The 16,964-nt window shown below is 50.8% G+C and overlaps 4 protein-coding genes across 4 annotated transcripts; 1 reads left to right on the forward strand and 3 right to left on the reverse strand.

Moving 5' to 3' along the window:
• The first annotated feature begins 1,946 nt into the window (after nt 1-1,946).
• BKA67DRAFT_545473 (methyltransferase-domain-containing protein) lies at nt 1,947-3,714 on the forward strand. The gene has a single exon (XM_046101327.1). It carries the CDS (start codon nt 2,100-2,102, stop codon nt 3,627-3,629), a length of 1,530 nt encoding a protein of 509 aa, XP_045963835.1. The 5' UTR covers nt 1,947-2,099; the 3' UTR covers nt 3,630-3,714.
• On the reverse strand, nt 3,715-5,825 carry BKA67DRAFT_597384 (uncharacterized protein). The gene is made up of 5 exons (XM_046105303.1): nt 5,596-5,825; nt 4,854-5,518; nt 4,787-4,797; nt 4,261-4,540; nt 3,715-4,176 (listed from the first exon to the last, which is right to left on the reverse strand). Coding segments are annotated over exons 1-5 (1,092 nt in total). The 5' UTR covers nt 5,598-5,825; the 3' UTR covers nt 3,715-4,042.
• Nucleotides 5,826-7,080: 1,255 nt separating this feature from the next.
• Nucleotides 7,081-10,019, reverse strand: BKA67DRAFT_529847 (fungal-specific transcription factor domain-containing protein; the record flags this gene model as incomplete). The annotated part of the gene is made up of 3 exons (XM_046099142.1): nt 7,081-7,162; nt 7,215-9,874; nt 9,996-10,019. 3 exons carry the CDS (start codon nt 10,017-10,019, stop codon nt 7,081-7,083), a joined length of 2,766 nt encoding a protein of 921 aa, XP_045963837.1.
• Nucleotides 10,020-12,726: 2,707 nt separating this feature from the next.
• On the reverse strand, nt 12,727-16,685 carry BKA67DRAFT_589584 (GPI ethanolamine phosphate transferase 1; the record flags this gene model as incomplete). The annotated part of the gene is made up of 6 exons (XM_046104487.1): nt 12,727-13,026; nt 13,534-14,406; nt 14,458-14,602; nt 14,653-14,843; nt 14,896-16,445; nt 16,508-16,685. 6 exons carry the CDS (start codon nt 16,683-16,685, stop codon nt 12,727-12,729), a joined length of 3,237 nt encoding a protein of 1,078 aa, XP_045963838.1.
• Between the last annotated feature and the right edge of the window lie 279 nt (nt 16,686-16,964).

The raw sequence follows: 16,964 nt of genomic DNA on the forward strand, positions 1-16,964 counted from the left end.
GGTGCATCAAATGCAGACTTGTCATACACAAACTCTCCACTCTGTCAGACGAAAGAAATGTTGCAGGAACAAGACACACAATGGCGATACGGCATTCTGCCGGCTTCAACGCAGCGGCCCATCAAGTTACTGCAGAGGCGGAGACTGTGTAATTCGTGACCAGTATCTGCACCTGAATCCAGCAATCTGTCACACGCAACTTTCAGAGCAGTGATCCGATGGACTTCTGTATTGGCGGGAAAGGGCGAGTCCGCAAAGTCCACAGGGAAGGCCACAACGGCAAGGAACCGTTATTCCTATGAATGCAAGCGCAGTGGTTATGTAGCGACCACGAGCCGTCTCTCACGAGTTCCACCGAGCGGGTGCTATCAAAGAAGTAGCTTCCTGAGCACACGCCATGGGTTGGCGCGTGTTTGGCAGTCGTCACTTTCAGATAACGCAGTTGAGCTATTGGTGAGTTTTGGCAGTATACTATCCATGTTGTGCAAACTCTCTCCTCAGATTCCGTGGGCAGATTCGAAGAGTCCATCCTCTACTTAGAACGACGTCATTCGAATTCACAAACTCTCCAAGTGAGTGTGCACAGTGTTACGATATGACATCGTTCATACCTGTCCACGTCGATCAGATGATTTTGGCCTTATTAGCAACAACGATGATGAGCTTCTAAAATAACACTACAAAACTTTGTATCATGCACTGGCTCCGTCCATATGGTACAGGTAATGACCTAGGGACTGATCCGGTCCCGAACGGGCACTCTGGTCTGCACGAAGACCTAAGCGAAGAGAGCTTGGAGAAACTCCTGGATGGCTCGCCATATGGGCTTCCAACAGCGGAGAAATCATTAACTAGTTCAGAACACTGCGTCAGCAGTAGAGAGGTCTCCGAGAGGGCGTCGTACCAACCTTGGGCTTGGAGCATTGTCCCCTCCCAATAACGGCCCTATATGCTTGGTTGGGATGACCTGGGCAGCGCACAGCAGGCCTTGCAAGTTGAAAACGAGACAGGTGTGTTTAACTCTTCTCAAGGAGAATGACGGCTTAATACCGGTACAATTCGATGGAAATGCAATATTTGAAAAGAGGAATAGCTCTTTCTCCGAGGAGGAACACGACTAGTCCTGTCGAGTGAGAGCAGCTCTAACGACGTTTAGTCAGAACAGCTGATTTGTAGCCATAGTATCTTCAACTTGCTCGTCCTGATGGTATGCACGATCGCAACATCCCGGAACAGCTTAAGACTCGAAGCTACTCCCTGTCATACCCAGAGGATCTTTTTGTTTTAGCTCAGCGCTTTAGTTGTATCAGAGAGGCTTGATTGTGTGACATTTTGGTGATCGAAAAGCCCCAACACCCAGACACCGCCGAACAGAGCAACTGCGGATACGTTGGAATAAGGACGGTAGCTTTGCCTCTGAACAATACCGTCCCTAATCCTGGGGAAAGGTGTCGGATACCTGCAATCTGACCATTGGCCAGGGCTGTTTGAACTTATCAAAAGGGCCGAAATAATGTGAATTCTAGGCAATTGCCAACTGCGTCACTTCCAGCATGTAGGTTTGTTCCATCTTGTGGGCTGTCGACGAGCTTGGCGGCCTTCTAGAAGGCCCAAGGAAGTCTCAGGTTGAGACAATCTGCATATCTTTTGAGCAGATATCCGGAGCGACGACCAGGGAGTCTTGACAAAGATGCATAGGTAGAAGGAAAGCGGAGAGAAGTCGGAAGGAGAGAAAGAGATGCTACCACTGCAGTTTTCCAGGTTATTGTCGTAAGCCGTGATGATACACTTCCATGAAACACTTGTACACATTGACCCCTGGTCGTTGGAAATGCATGGGTGGGCAGTTTCCCTAGAGGATGCCACGTGAAGCCCCACCCACCCTGATAGGTGCACCTCCTCCAGCGCTTGGCGATAAGGTTGACCCCCAGTAAAAATTTCGAACGGCCAGTACCAATGTCTGGATCTACACCTACATCCGTCTGTTTGCACCTCAATTCCCTTGAGCCGCATATTCCATTTTCAACCGACCGATTCTTAGGATAGTTGCAGTTTGTCTGGACTTTGAGATCTTACGTGCATTATCAAGATCTAAGAAAATGTTTGCAGTGCCGGGATGGTCCGTTTCGGCGGCCAACCTCAAGGCCGAAAATGCCAAAGACGGCAAGGGTGCGGCGGATAAGCCATCTGAGAACCCCGGCGCCAGCAAGCGGAAGCGACCTTCTGGGCCAGCTAGCAACGTCACTTCTGGCAATGTTGCAGCTCTGTATGAGAGTGTCATTGAGGGCAAGGAAAAGCCAGCGAAGAAGCCCAAGCTGAATCCTGACCAAGCTTCTGAGTTCAAGACCTTCAAGAAGACCTTGAAGCAGAAGAAGAAGGAGAAGAAGGAGCGCGAAGCTGGCAAACAGGCTGATGCCGGAGCTGCCGAGGAGGACACTTCAGCGAGCAGGCCTGATGCCGCTTCCAAGGAAGCCACTCAAGTAGACAAGAAGGAGAAAAGGCAGAAGAAGTCCAAGGGCGGCCAGCCAGAGATCCAGAATGAACAACCTGCCTCAGCTGCAGCGAAGCAGGAGGCGAGCGGCAAACAAGCACCGGCGGCTCCTTTACCAGCACAGCCTAAGCTCACGCCTCTTCAAGCTTCCATGAGGGAGAAGCTAGTGTCAGCCCGCTTCCGACATCTCAACGAGTCATTATACACCCGACCATCTGCGGAAGCCTTTTCGTTGTTTGAGGAATCCCCCGAGATGTTTCAGGAATACCACGAAGGTTTCCGCCGCCAAGTCCAGGTCTGGCCAGAGAATCCCGTCGACGGCTACATAGCAGATATCAAAGCTAGGGGCAAAATCCGACAGCCACCCAGGGGCGACAAGGGCAAGCCTACTTCGGGACCGGCGCCACTCCTGAGGACTCAAGGTACTTGCATCATTGCTGACCTCGGATGCGGTGACGCAAAGCTGGCCGAGACGTTGCAGTCTGAGAAGAAGAAGCTGAATCTCAAGATCCTCTCGTACGACTTGCAGAGCCCTAGTCCATTGGTCACTCGCGCAGATATCGCGAACTTGCCGCTCGAGGACGGCAGCGTCAATGTTGTGATTTTTTGCCTTGCGCTCATGGGCACCAACTGGACGTCTTTTATCGAAGAGGCATACCGCATTCTGCACTGGAAGGGCGAGCTCTGGATCGCCGAGATCAAGTCACGCTTCGCTCCCGTCAAGAAGGGCAAGGTCGTGACGCACAGTGTTGGGAACCGGAAGAAGAACCAGACCGGCAAGAAGGGCAAGGGCGGCCCAGAGGATGATGCAGCGAGAGAGGAGGCGTTAGCAGTCGAGGTTGATGGTGTGGAGATGAAGAGCCAGGAAACCGATGTCTCGGCGTTTGTCGAGGCGCTCAGGAAGAGAGGATTCGTCCTGCAGGGACAAGGCAAAGAGGCAGTGGATCTTGGCAACAAGATGTTCGTCAAGATGCACTTTACCAAAGGTGCAACGCCAGTGGTTGGGAAGGGTGTCGTTGCTGCTAAGGAGCAGGGTCGGCCTGGGCCTAAGAAAGGGCCCAAGTTCATTGAGGCGAACAATTCGGACAATGTGGACGAGAGCAGCATTTTGAAGCCCTGTGTATACAAGCTCCGATAATTCGGCATTTAGGCTGAGGACTTGAGACGGGCAGCTATACGCATGCTTCACATTTTACAGCGAGACCAATTGAGTAATTTACAGCACGTGTACTGGCCAATATGTTTGCAACGCAGAGACGCGTGCTTTTCTCTATGTCAAAATACCAATTCGCACCCAATGCAATCAAGCTATGCCCTGAACGCTCTGATACCAACCGTCGACCAATGCCGCCGGTTCCCTGCGGCCAGCCGCAACTGATCTATTACGCCGATCATGTCGCAAAAACAAAATGTTCCCCTTATTGACCATGTCCAGTGCTGAACCAGTAGTGTTGCTTGTTTTGTGGTATCAACTTATGCTTCTGATAGCAATAATTCCTCTCCAGCACGGCGCCAGCTGGCAAGTTATTGCAATTGCCGACTGCAATTCTCCTACATTTCAGCAAAGATGACGTTGGCAGCAAACTCGACATTGCCACCAGTGAACTCCAGAGCCTGGATCGCTCGTTGTCTTGTGGCACCCAAGTCCATCAGCGTCTGAATATCCGACTCAGGAAAGCTGCTGGCTGCTGCGGGTTGAGGGGGCACCGGGGGAGCTCCAGCGCCCGGTGGTGCAGACGGACGAGGAGTCTGTATGGGAGCAGGGCTACGTGCAGGGCGAGCAACGGGATTCGACTGTTGGGGTGGGTTGTTGGGTGGAGCTGAAGGCCCTGCCGTAACTGCACCAGAGCGAGCACCAATCGTCGTGCCACCAGGGCCTGGTACTGTGGGCTCTTGGTTTACAGCTTCCTCGGTTTCCTTGGGCACATCTGCCTCACCCAGGAAATCCACCTCTTCACCTTGGATGATGAGCTTGTTACGCGCAAGGTCGATTGTTGCCTGGTGGCCCTTGAGAATGTCCAGGCCCAGCAGGAGGTCCACGGATTTGCCCTCCATGACAGTGAACGAGGCCGGCAAATGCCTGGATCCGACCTGAAGTGTTGTGTAATGTACCCGGCCAATGATGGCAGCTGTGCCAACACCCCGAGCCACACCGGCGAACCGCTTGTCAACGAGGTGCATGATGTGGCAAGCCTCAGCACAGTCCGGAGACATGATGGTGGCTTGAGCACCAGAGTCGACAAGTGCCTTCACCTTAACTCCGTTCACCTTGACATCGACATATAACATGTGCACGCGACCGAATGCTATTTGCAGGTTAGCGTATGACGGAGGGGGATGCGGAGGCTCGGTTACCACTTACACTCGGGATTATACTCCATAGCATTCTGCAAGTTCTCCATAACATTATTCTGACGGATCATCTCCTCGATTCTCGCTTGTGCTTCGGGGTTAAACTCGTCATTGTTCAGCTGCTCGATCTCGCGCATCCTCGCTCTTCGGGCCTCTTCCTGCTGGTTTGTGGTGTCACGGATGAGCTGAGCGAAGCGTCTTGGGTCCTCCAATGCGCCGGCCAGTTGGGGGTTTGAGCGCTGTAGCTCGGCCCGCAGTCGAGGATCACCAAGTACTTGTAATCGAATAAGCTCCGGGTCCTGGGCCATAGCACTACGCTGTTGCTGTTGTTGCTGCTGCTGATGTTGTTGTTGCTGCTGCTGCTGCTGCTGCTGTTGCTGCTGCTGTTGTGCCTGCTGAGCCTGAGGGCCTGGAGCGACACCTGTATTACCCCGCATGTCGCGGATATGTAGCGCAAGCATGTCGCCGTCTGTGATACCCAAATCCTGAACTGTCTTGGACTTGTCGGTGATCAGCTGTCCGTTGTGGTAGATGTGCTGAGACGGCTCGGGGATACCCTCGGCCTCGATGGAACTGCGGAGAGCCTCGATGGTCATCTCCGGGAAGACCTCGAGCGATACAAGGCGAAGATCCTCGGCCTCGACCTCGGGATTGGACACGGTGAGTGTGATACGCCTGTTGGGTGCGGATTACATGTGAGCTTGTGACATGCTACAAAGGTCCTTCATGTTATCTGGGCTTGTGAGGCTTACATGGTGTTCTGCACAGCTGTGCGATTCAGCTGAGCGAGAAGGCCGTTGCGTTGTCGGCGATGCGAATACAAGTCTGATCTCAACGGAAGTGACAGGCTATGAAATGGTGCCAAAAACTCGGCGACGTGAATTCCTGTCTAGGTTCGTGACAAAGAAAAAAATGGCTGGTGAAGACACCAAAAGCGTGGAAGCTGATGGATTAAGACAACTTTAATTAAGCGGGATGAGGCAACGAAACGACACGACTTGGAGTGGGCTGCGACTACCTACAATAGGCAAATACCTACGTAACCATTTATTACCAAGTATTCGCCTCGAAACTACCGCAGTACTCAAGCACTACTTTAGCTCTAGGGAGGTGCCTGGGTCTCAAGTTAGCGCTTGACTAAGTAAAAGTTAAGTACCTGTCTAACCTAGCCCTTCATTAGCTTCCCCCCGAAACCCGAACCCGAACCCGGTGAGTGCGGGGCATCTTTTCAGGGCCTGAAGTACCCTGTTCACGCTAACTTTAAATTTTACTTGGTACAGACTTTCCCAAGGACATTCTGTAAGGCTATTTGGACCCCAATGGAAACGTCTGGGTCTTCCGTATCATGACCAATCTACTCCAATCCAAGGGGCCTTTCCTTGTAAGCCAAATGCATGCCAAGAGTAAGATTTAGTCGTGAATGGTCCGACGTCCGTAAAATCCTCCTGCCTCCTGGACCATCTCAGCAAATACTACCCTCAGAGGCATGCAAAACAGAATGAATCCATACAACGCCGGCACATCATGCCAGATGTTGCCACAGATTCTATTCCCAGATGTGTGCTATCGCTGATCGAATCAATCAAGGAGATTCGGAACGTTATGCTGCAATACCTTGAACCAGGCGCGGCAGGTTGGGAACTGCGCTGAAGTTCTACAATCTATGTAGATAACCTACAAAGGAAGTGGCAAGCAGTAGACACAAGAGTCCGCGCCCTCATGGACGGAAGAGTGTCGAATCAACAAATAGGAAGCCGGTAGTATCATAAATTGATATGGACCACTGGTTATATTTATACCGGGACCAATAGGGCATCCAGCAACTGCGGTGGATGCCTATATCTACTCTGCTAGCCTACTAGTCTAGCATGACAACTTGCAAAGCAGTCTGTATCATGCAAGACAAAGCCTCATCGCAACCTGCATCGCACTTGTTCTTCAATCTGCTTTTCAGACGAACACATGCTGATGAAAATGTGCAGCAAGTTTTCAAAAAGCGTGTGAGATACAAGAAGCCCATACATGCTGGCGTGTCCATTGTTATAACCACGACAAATACACCTCGATGTATTCATGAGATACGAATTTCGAGCCATGGCCAAGTCATCTCAACCAAAATGGAAACACGTTACAAAAAGCATTTTCACCATACGCCAGGTCCGGTCGTTCGTATTTGATACAAAGGTTTTCCATGCCCCCCCCCCCCCCCCCCCCCCAAAGTCAATGTTCAGCCCCGCCTATGTGTTACTGTGAAGTCCCAAAGTATCTCCCAGGTTTGCCAAGTTTACATCATTGCCGTTGATGCCGAAAAATTGAAACCTGCAAGGGTATGTCAGCATACGACTCTCTGAGACCACGCGAATGCACTTACCAATCTTCTACGTTCAGAGTGGCTGGCACTGGCTGACCGGCTGCAGATCCTGTACTCCAACTATCACTCGGGCTATGGCCATCCGGTAGCCCATCGACTCCTGACCCTTGCCACATATTGCCTGGCTGGCTTTGGAATTGAAGCATGTTGGGGTTCAACAGACTGTTACTATGTTGCTGGTGTGGACTGCCGCTCGGTCCTCTGGTATTTGACGTAGGTGGTGGACGCGGCTGCTGGAATTGTGCATTCGCATGCTGGTTCTGCATCGGCGCGCTTCCAGGCATGTTTTGAAACTGTGCCATGAGATTGGGATCAAGGTTCTGGCTGCCTTGTGGCGGTGACATTTGTGGAAACTGCGGAACCATTGTGTTCTCAGGGAATAGTTGATCGGGTTGGAAGTTTTCCCATATCGACTGTGACAAGTTCGGTGAGTTTCTCGTGACCAAATACAGGTCAGGGGGTGTAGCTGGTACGGAGAAAGATGGGTTGAACGGTGTCGCCGGTCTCGTATGTGGCCGACTGTTACTGCCGCCCATAAAAGTATCTCCGGATCGAACATGTGGGGACGCTACACCAGGCGGTCCCATTGGACGCTGCCCTTGGTCGTTGCCTGTGTGGGCAGGAGTCTGTGGCCGCGACCGTTCGTATGATTCTTGCGGCGTAGGGGTGTTGACACTGAAGTCAATGGCCATTTCGTCGTACTTTCTCTTCGCCGCTTCTTGTCCTCTCTGATGATGTTGCTGTTGCTGTTGTTGGTGTTGTTGCTGCTGCTGCTGCTGCTGCTGCTGCTGTTGTGCTTGTTGCTGTTGCTGCTGCTGCTGCTGCTGTGCTTGTTGCTGCGCTTGTTGTTGTTGTGCTTGTTGTGCATCATGGTGCTGCTGCAACTGTGCCATAGTCTGTTGCACTCTCTTGTGATGCCGCTTCCCCGCAGCCTTTTGAAGTCTTTCCTCGTACGTCCTATTCCCGAGAATCGCTTCAAACAAAGTGTATACCATCTTGCCCACTAGCCATACCCTAGAAACCTCTTTCAGGGCAGCCATGCAGGTTCTGATCCTGTCATGTGTGACCTGTTGGATTGAAGGGACAGGTGATCTCATCTGATAGACGTGCATAATGAGAGCCGAAAACAAACTGTAGTTGATAAACGCCGGACAATAGCGTAACTCGTCATGGGCCGATAAGTTCTCAATGATTGATGTAATCATACCTGCGGCTTGAAAGGCAATGTTCCGTGACGGGTATGAAGAGTCGTCCGGAAACCTATTGGCATAGTGGCTGTTCGGAGGCATGTGAGCCCGATGCAGCAGGCAAAGAGTGGTATAGTAGTTGGCATGCAGAAGAGCACTCCAAAAGTGATGTCGCGGCATTTCCCAGTAGACGTTCTTGGGGCAGTTCTGCAACCAATCCGCCAAAGTCATATCGCTGTGGGTTAGGTCGATTGCGTTATGTTGGCGACCCTTGGATGCGACGGAATATTGCTGAGAAAGGACCAAACCCATGATCTCACAAAGCTTAACATACTGCAAGAAGAATTGAACATGGATGGGATCCGGCGGGTACGCGCTTGGGTAATCACCCTCATCCTCAATGAAATCATCCTCCGATAGCATTTCAACGTCGGAGTCGTCAAGGTTGATGTGTACCGGACGGCCCAGAGCAACCGCAACAGAGCGGTCACGAGTAAAGAGAACCCACCAAATACGCTTCCAGAGCCTCTTATCCGTCTTGCTGAGTTGCGAATCCTCCACTGTTCTGTGCATGCCTGACCCCTGCGCAACAATGGTCGCAACACGACTCCAATAGAAGACGTTTTTTGTGACATCTTCCGGACCTTCCCAGTACCAGCCCATCAAAATCAGAGACTGAACAATGGTAACGCGATCGTCCTCGTAGTTTGCATCATACAGCGCCTTTGCTCTTTTGTAGAAAGTCAAAGCGGCAGGTGTCGTTGAACCGTTTGCGTCCATCAGTTGTGGATTGGAACAAACACGTGAGCCAGCTAGAAGTATCGCTTGTAGCAATAGTAGGGATGGTGGATTCTTCGAGTCCCGATACTGTTTCATGAAGCGAGATCTGTTGACCACTGGAACGATAGGGTGAACCCATCGGAAATAGGCATCGATTAGTTCGTCGCATAACGCTCGAGGAGGCAGAAGGAAGGCCCCGCGCTGATGAAGGATATCAATCTCGATGTTATCCAGCTCAGTCAGCCTGGCCCTCGACCCTCTCACATTATCAGGTAGAGGATAATGCACGACATCTGAAGACCCTTGTCGATCATGGACTAGGAGTGTGAGGTTAGAGGATTCCCCGAGGAAGGCTACTCGGCCAGCTTCGGTGATGGGCGCTCTGGTGAACTTGGGTTTCATGACAAGGTCCACGTAGGTGCCATTATCGACTTCTTCTTTCCTAGCCTGTGCTTCCGTTAAGGTCGTGGTCGGGGTGCCTTCAGACGAGTGGTATACTGCTGGCCTTGCCGAGAAAGTGTTGGATTGCCCGACGGGTGCGGGAGATCGATCCTCGGTCACATCACCACGTTCGCTAGGTTTCTCAGTCAGCTCTTTCCTAACTTGCGAGGATCGACGGGAGAACCCATACCTGTCTGAATCTCTGCCTCCTGCCGGCTTCTTCCTTTTTGGAGCGGGGATTTTGCACTCAATCTGAAATGCCACACAGTTTGTGCCTGTACAATGCGCTATCAGCCACCTGACTGTTGAACGGCCGCAAAGACGAATAGATTGCAGAGGAGCCAACAGCACAATCATGATGGACTCTACTCACATGGAACACCAAGGCTGGCAGCATCACATCTGACCTGTGTTGCGAGATGTCAGCATCAGCAATCACTACAGTCTGTGCACCCTAAGCTACTCGTTCTACAGGACCACGTTTGTGATGCATGCCATGCAAACCGCCGCCCTTCTATCGGTAGTCGTCAGAGGTTGTGCACGCTCAAACGTATTTATACGAGGTTGTAACAACAAGGCAATGGTGGATATGTTCGGATACCACATTCCACTGCACCACGATCAATCCGATGCGCTACCACCCAGAGCGGAGTAGCTGGCGGAAGGTTGTTCATGTGGTTGCAGAAGCTGCCGGATATATGTCCTCTTTAGGCCATGTCCTTCGTTTCGTTGTACTGGGACTCGAGTATCTTGGGCTGTACAAAGAACAAAGTTGACGTTGTGGGCGGCGTGCTGCAGCAGGGAGGCAGGCAGACAATGCAGGCACGGGAAAGAGTATCGCATCAAGTTTATCGGGATCATTGGATGTAAAAGGAAAAAAAAAAAAGTCGTTATCGGCTCATACCTTTCTGGCGTGACAAGTCTAGAAGCGCAAGATAGGTCAGTCCAACACTCTTCGAGGCTGAGTTGCGACGTGATGTGATGTGATGCGACGCGATGCGATGCGACAGAGCAAGCAAAACCGGGGATCAAACCGAGGTGCCGAGGCACAATGATAATGGATAGAAGCAAAGTGAACCCCCCCTCCCGAGGGAGAGAAGCCAAGCTCTTGGGAGTGACAATAATAATACAAAGACATACCTCGCAAGCCCTCGATGCACGTTGTCTTATGAGGTGAAGATGTCAGCAGGTTTCTGTATCGATATCTCGACATTGAATTGCAGCACACCTTCGAAAACTTGGTGCTCCCGGCTGGTTCTGTGCGGATGTCGACGCGCCAGGAGGTTGCGTGCTGCCGTTGGCGTCCCCTCCGGGTGTCGTCTGTTGCGCCGGCGAATTCGAGGATTGACTATTGCCGTGGGCGGCTGACGAGCCGACCTCCATTTTCGTTCGCTTGCCGTCGTTGTTGACCAGCTCACTCGAGATGCGACGATGTTGGAAAAAAGGGTTCTGGAGTGATGAGGACAAGAGGCACAGTCGTGTTGCTGTCGAGCCCGCGTCCGAGTCCTAGACCCCAGGTAGGTACACAACACCCTGCTAACTTTGGACCTGGACCAAGGCAAGGTTCCAAGTTCAGCGGTCAAAAAGGGCTCCCGCCAGCAGTCAAGCTCTGTCGCACCCGCCTGATGGAAAGCAGCGGAATCCCCGGCACTTTGGATAGGCTCCCGTGCGCCGTCTCCCTTAGCCTCTAACGTTAGAGAATGTTTGCTGACCAATGTACTTCGTAAAGCCGATGCAGAAGCCTTTTTATTTCGACGTCTCCCTACGCGGTATTGTACTTATCGCTAATAAAAATAAAACGAAAAAGGGGAAAGATACCAAAGTGGATCTCAGGTGTAAGTATTGTAGGTAGGTATATTTGTAAAAGTCCGTTCCTCATTCACCCTCAGTAATCGCTGGCTGTATGCGTGGGGGGGCTGTCCTTGTCGATCCGCCGCTTGACAATTGCAAGGGTGTTTGACAGTAGCCAAATTTGCAGTCTAAGCACTTCGCAGGAGTGAGCGGAACCCCGTCTGTCAGATAAAGCAGTTGAATAGCGGCTGTAGTCAATCTCCAGAGAATAACTCGCGGGTGCGTTCCAACCCGAGCCTGCAGCTTTGATGGCTATAGATGAGAAGCAAAGAGGAAATGCATAAAGTTTGCAGACCGTCTGCTGTCTGCTGCAGATCGCAATAAACTTTTGATTGAGCGGGCACAGATCGATGTAATGGTTGCGCATATAGCAGAATCCTGGATTTCGTTTTCACTGCGCCTTACTGCAGGTAAGGTGAATTTGATCGTGCTGCACTCTTTCATCTCAGCTCAAGTGGTTAGCCCACACGAGAAATTGAAAGCATGTGAAATTGCGGCAACATCCGCAACGACGCTTGGCCAGCCGGCCGAGTCCACTTGATCGCCTCGTTACCAAGCAATCCCGTTTCTTCGTCTAGCTGCAGCCTCGACGCGCTGAGGGTGTCATGCCCAAGCTTTGGAAGTATGGGGTAGTGAGCCTGTTTTGGGAAGCCTTCTCCGTCGAGCACAGCGATTTTGATGCTGTACCCTGAGCTTTTCCCCAGAAAATCTTCCGGAAAGATTCACGCCCCAGGGGTCAGGCACACCGCATTGCAGCTAATATACAGTAGCCTCTTCACGCTCCAGGCACACTGACAACCGGGGCTTTTGCAAGTTCCCGTGTTGGCACCGAGTTCTAACCTACTCAACTATACGTTTTTGGGACACACACTGTAGAGATCATATCGTTAGTGGACGTTTGGGTGGGTAGTTTGTTGTTTTCAAGTATAGCAGATTGGCCCACTCGTTATAGCCTAGAAACATGTTGCTATTTGTGAGGCAATATTCAAGCGAGTATCGTGCGACCTATATAATGAAGATCTCGGTGCTCTGGGTTAGTAAAGATTGGTCAGAGAAAACGTCACTAGAAAGGCCGCTGGCTTGCCATCCTTCACGTTCCTTGTATGATTTCTGTTCTTGGAAAATGGGGTCTCGCATGAACGCACTTGAATTGGTGTGGTAGTTGATGCGCCAACTGCACTCATGATTGGGTTGACAGCATCCTACATCCTGCGAAAGATGCGATTTGTTCCCGTTGGCATGGTCCTGGCTCCTTAATAGTCTGCGCAGCCTGCTGACCCGGGACACAAAAGTAGACCTGGTCCCGACCCCGGATGCAAAAGGGGACGATCTACCTCACGCCCAGAATTTGCAGAAGATGGCGGGGGAGGGGCAGACGTCGAATCTGGGGAAGATGCCTCGGCAAATTCAGGACACGCAAATCGTTTGGTTGCGTCAGTGAAGTAAACATTCGATGATACGACACGCATCTTTGGCCACAAAACGTTTGGTTTCTGAGCTTTAAGAGAGCCGATGAATGTATCTGAAACTAGGCTGATGATCGTAATCAAAGCCTGTGGCACATACAAGTATGTGATGGCCCAGGTTAGTGGTATTGTAGAGAATGAGGCCCGAGGCTTCAGCTGAGCTCAATGGTTAAAGTGGTTGACACAAGAAATTGGCGCACTGTTAAGTGAGCTATAGTGACCTCTGCAACAGTTTTTCTGTCACCCACCTGATGGTACGACCTTTGAGATGAGCATCGAGATTGGGAATTGCGGAAGGATTCATACACTACGCTATCCTTGATTTAGCAATTCCCGCAGGCAACAGATGATGCTTCGCTCGGTATGGTCGGAAGAAAACGGCTGGCGCAATGAATTACTACGAACGCCTTCAATAATCGGGCACGTAGGCTAGTTCAAACATGGTCCCGAGGTCTATGAGGTTGCGTTGTGGTATCATATTTTCATTTGATTTCTACTGGCTGTTCATGTTTCGGGCTCCTATGTCTCGTTGTTCTTCATCACCTCCTTTTCTTTCGACCTCTCCTGTTTTTCTCCAACAACTAAATCGGCCACCGCGTCCATAGCGGCCCCGTTGCTTTTATTCTTCCCTGCCTCAAGTTGCTTATGGTAGTCGTTATTTACTTCGACGCCCGATATGAAAACTGCACTCACACCTTCCAACGCAGCCACAAATACGCATAGCAAGCTAGCAATAGCGAAATGGCTGATTGTAGATCCAATCTCAAGCCAAGAGCCCTCGTCCTTGACCACCCAGAAGAAGTAGAGTGTTAGGACGTCGCTGAGAGCCATAGCTACCATGAACAGAGCCGATGGTGCTACGCCCAAACGCTTATTGAGAATACCAAGATTTGCCGAGATTAAGGCAAACGGAATCATGAGCTTCAGAATAAGGAGTGCTCCCTGAGAAAAAGGGTCGAAGACTGGGAGCAGTCTGCAGACACTTTCCAAGCTGAACGACGAGATTGATGCAACATTGCCTGTGCTAAAAAAGGCTGACTGGAGAAGCACGAAAAAGAACAGTACCACTCGTGCATCAGATAGTTTCAGCGGCCGGAACTGTGAGGAACTCGACTCGGTCGTTGATTTGGGATCCAAATTCTCTTTCTTGGGCGTTGGCGCCAAGAACCTTTGCCCATAATGTTCCAAACGTACCCAGGTGAGGATCGTGATGCAATATGCAACATAGAATAATCCTTCGTATGAAATGGTGAGAATCACAAATGTTGGCGCAAATGTCAAAAATATGACCAACAACCGGTGCAGGTAGTGTCTGTTGGGTTGTAACCTGTGGGCCAGAGGCATAAGGAGCGAGGTAACCAGTGTGACCCATCCAACGACTTGATTTCCTAAAGGTAAACCTGCTTTTGATTGCAGAGAAATCACGCTGGATCGTGTCACAAACATAGCCAACAGAATCAATCCTATCTATTATACGTCAGCGAGAAGTGCGGCTGACACAACTTTTATGTAACTCACCTGAACTCCAATCAGCGCCCTCGACAGGTTAGTCTCCTTTTTCTGAGATTTTGGCGTTGATGCGCTTGAGAAATCTGCAAGGATTCTTGCCTCAAATAGGAGGTATAAAAGGCCTATCAAAACCATGAGAGCGCCACCAAGAAGGCTAAAAGCGGTCAGTGATGGGACGAGTATCTACACCATGATACTACTTACATCAAGGTCACATTCTCCATCTTTATCGCCGATAAGAGAGTAAAAGTGCTCATCACCAGGCAAGAGATAAACCATGTCGCCGCGAGAATCGCATGGTTCCTAAGGAACGAAATGCCGAGAACGGCCGGATACAGAGATCCTACACAAAATAGGACGGTGAGAATTTCGCGATGTATGTAACCGAGTGCCAACTAGATGTCAGCTGATTTAAATCGCAAGAACACTGAATACATATCTGCTTACCAAGGATTCAATTATTCCAAGATAGGAGATGGAACTGATGATTAGGTTCACCACTTTGCCTCCTGATTGAACATGCCCAAACAAAGCTTGACGACCCTTGACCAAGCTGCGCCTTCGGGCGAAAACTTCTTCCCAGAAAAAGACAGGAAAGAACGCATACGCATAATATGTAGCCGGGGAATGCGAAGCGATGAACGACGCATAGAGGACAACCAGTACCGAAGAGAAGAAAGCTACGGCGCCAAGATTCCGCTTGATTTGTGTTGAACCTTGCAGCACATGCAGGTCAATAACCGTAGTGACGGCAAAGGCCATCCAGCCCAAGTATCCGATAGTGATGAGCGCTCGCAAGAAGAGCCAGTCGTATGTTTGCAGATACCGTAGGCCCTCAAGACCAGATTTGATCAAAGCTGCTGTCTCTTCAATGGCCTCTTCATGATTACCGGCTCTAATTAGCTCGCGAATCGTTTGCAAGCGGTCCTCAGGGCCAGTGCTCAACGGACCGTAAGGTTTATACCTCAATTGAGTCGCCTTCTTGGATGCCTCTTTTACCCTGTACATTTCCAAGATCTCCTGAGCATTAACCAGCAATGCCTCAGCTTTCTCCTGGATACTTGCAGAGAGGTATGACAGTGGCAGCTCGCCAACTGAGTTGGCAGGGAATTCAACGCCAACCAAGTAGGCCATGAGAGCTGCAACATCAGCCTGCGAGACATCGTGTCTCTTGATGCTATCAAGGTTCCAGTCAGACGAATAGTCATCATGGCCGGGAGCGATCGAGTCAGTGTAAACAACTGGCTTTGCGACACCGGATCCCCAACTGATCAGCGGCGTTCTTGTGTTATCCGGGTGACCATCACCGTGGCTACCCCAATCGCTCATACCATGATCAGCCGTGAAAACAAAAGCTGTCCTGTCGTCTGAATAAAAGTTGTTGATCAATTCGGAAATCTCCTTCACACCTTGATCCACCACTTTGATGTTGTTCAGATATTCCTTCGAATACGGCCGAAATCCGTGGCCAGTGGTGTCTAAACCTAGCAAGTGAAGGAAGAAGACAACCTTCTCCTGTCTCAGGGCGTCATTCAGAGTCTTGTTCTTCTCGGCCTCGGCAAACAGCTCTTTCACATGGTCAAAGACCCAGTGGTCAAGATGGACAGCATCTTCCATGAAATTCTCAAATTCGGCGTCGTAGCAGTAGGCGTCGATGCGGCCAGGGGTTGCTCCTCTCTCGAACATGGGAAGAATATCGGGGCTCCCCCAGCTCCACGTATGCGTGCTTCGATTGAACACACTGTCGAAATTGACTGGATTGAGCTTCCACCCCGTCGCAACCGCGGATACATCCTCGTATAGGCCGGCAATAAGCGCAACATGGCCCGGACGTGATTCAGTAGGCACTCTCGTGTGCGAAACGCCAAAAGTCCCATGCTCCAGAACGCGCGAGCGAAGGAAAGGCGCAAGAGGTTTGGGGGTCAAGTCGTCGTCTTCGGACTTGGGCGAGGGGTCGGGGAAGGATTGGAATGCCTTGTCAGCGCGCAGTCCGTCGCCTGTTTTCGATTTGAGTTAGCATCGCGGGAAACACACGCATCGGGCGCAGGGGAGTGCATACCAACGAAGAGAACCAGACGATCTGCAGGTGCTTTTGTGCCCTTGTTCCTGTCTATTTGGAAAAGGTTCATGCCAGAAACTATAGGACTAACGAAATAAATGTCGAAAATGGAGTATATGTACACAAGGTGAAAGACCATGGCAATGGCCAGGAAGGTGAAGCGATTGACGGTCGCCATGGCGCAAATGCTGCTCTGCAAGAGCCGAGCCAAGAACGATTGAAATATGTTGCCGTCCTGAAATGCGTTTCAACATGTACAAGAATACATGTAGCAACAGCAACGCTCCAGAGGGCTGGCATCCATCTATTAGGCGGCAGAAGGAAAAAAAAAACCCCCCCGAAATGAGTGACGACCCCAAATATGACACGATGCGCAATCGCCAACAATGCAGTAACGAGTACCTGGCTGGGCAAAAGCTCGTGTTTGTCATCAGGACGTGCTCTTGAAAGGCTGGAT

Source organism: Truncatella angustata (genome assembly GCF_020726525.1).
Source record: "Truncatella angustata strain MPI-SDFR-AT-0073 chromosome Unknown BKA67scaffold_1, whole genome shotgun sequence".
Taxonomy (NCBI): Eukaryota; Fungi; Ascomycota; class Sordariomycetes; order Amphisphaeriales; family Sporocadaceae; genus Truncatella; species Truncatella angustata.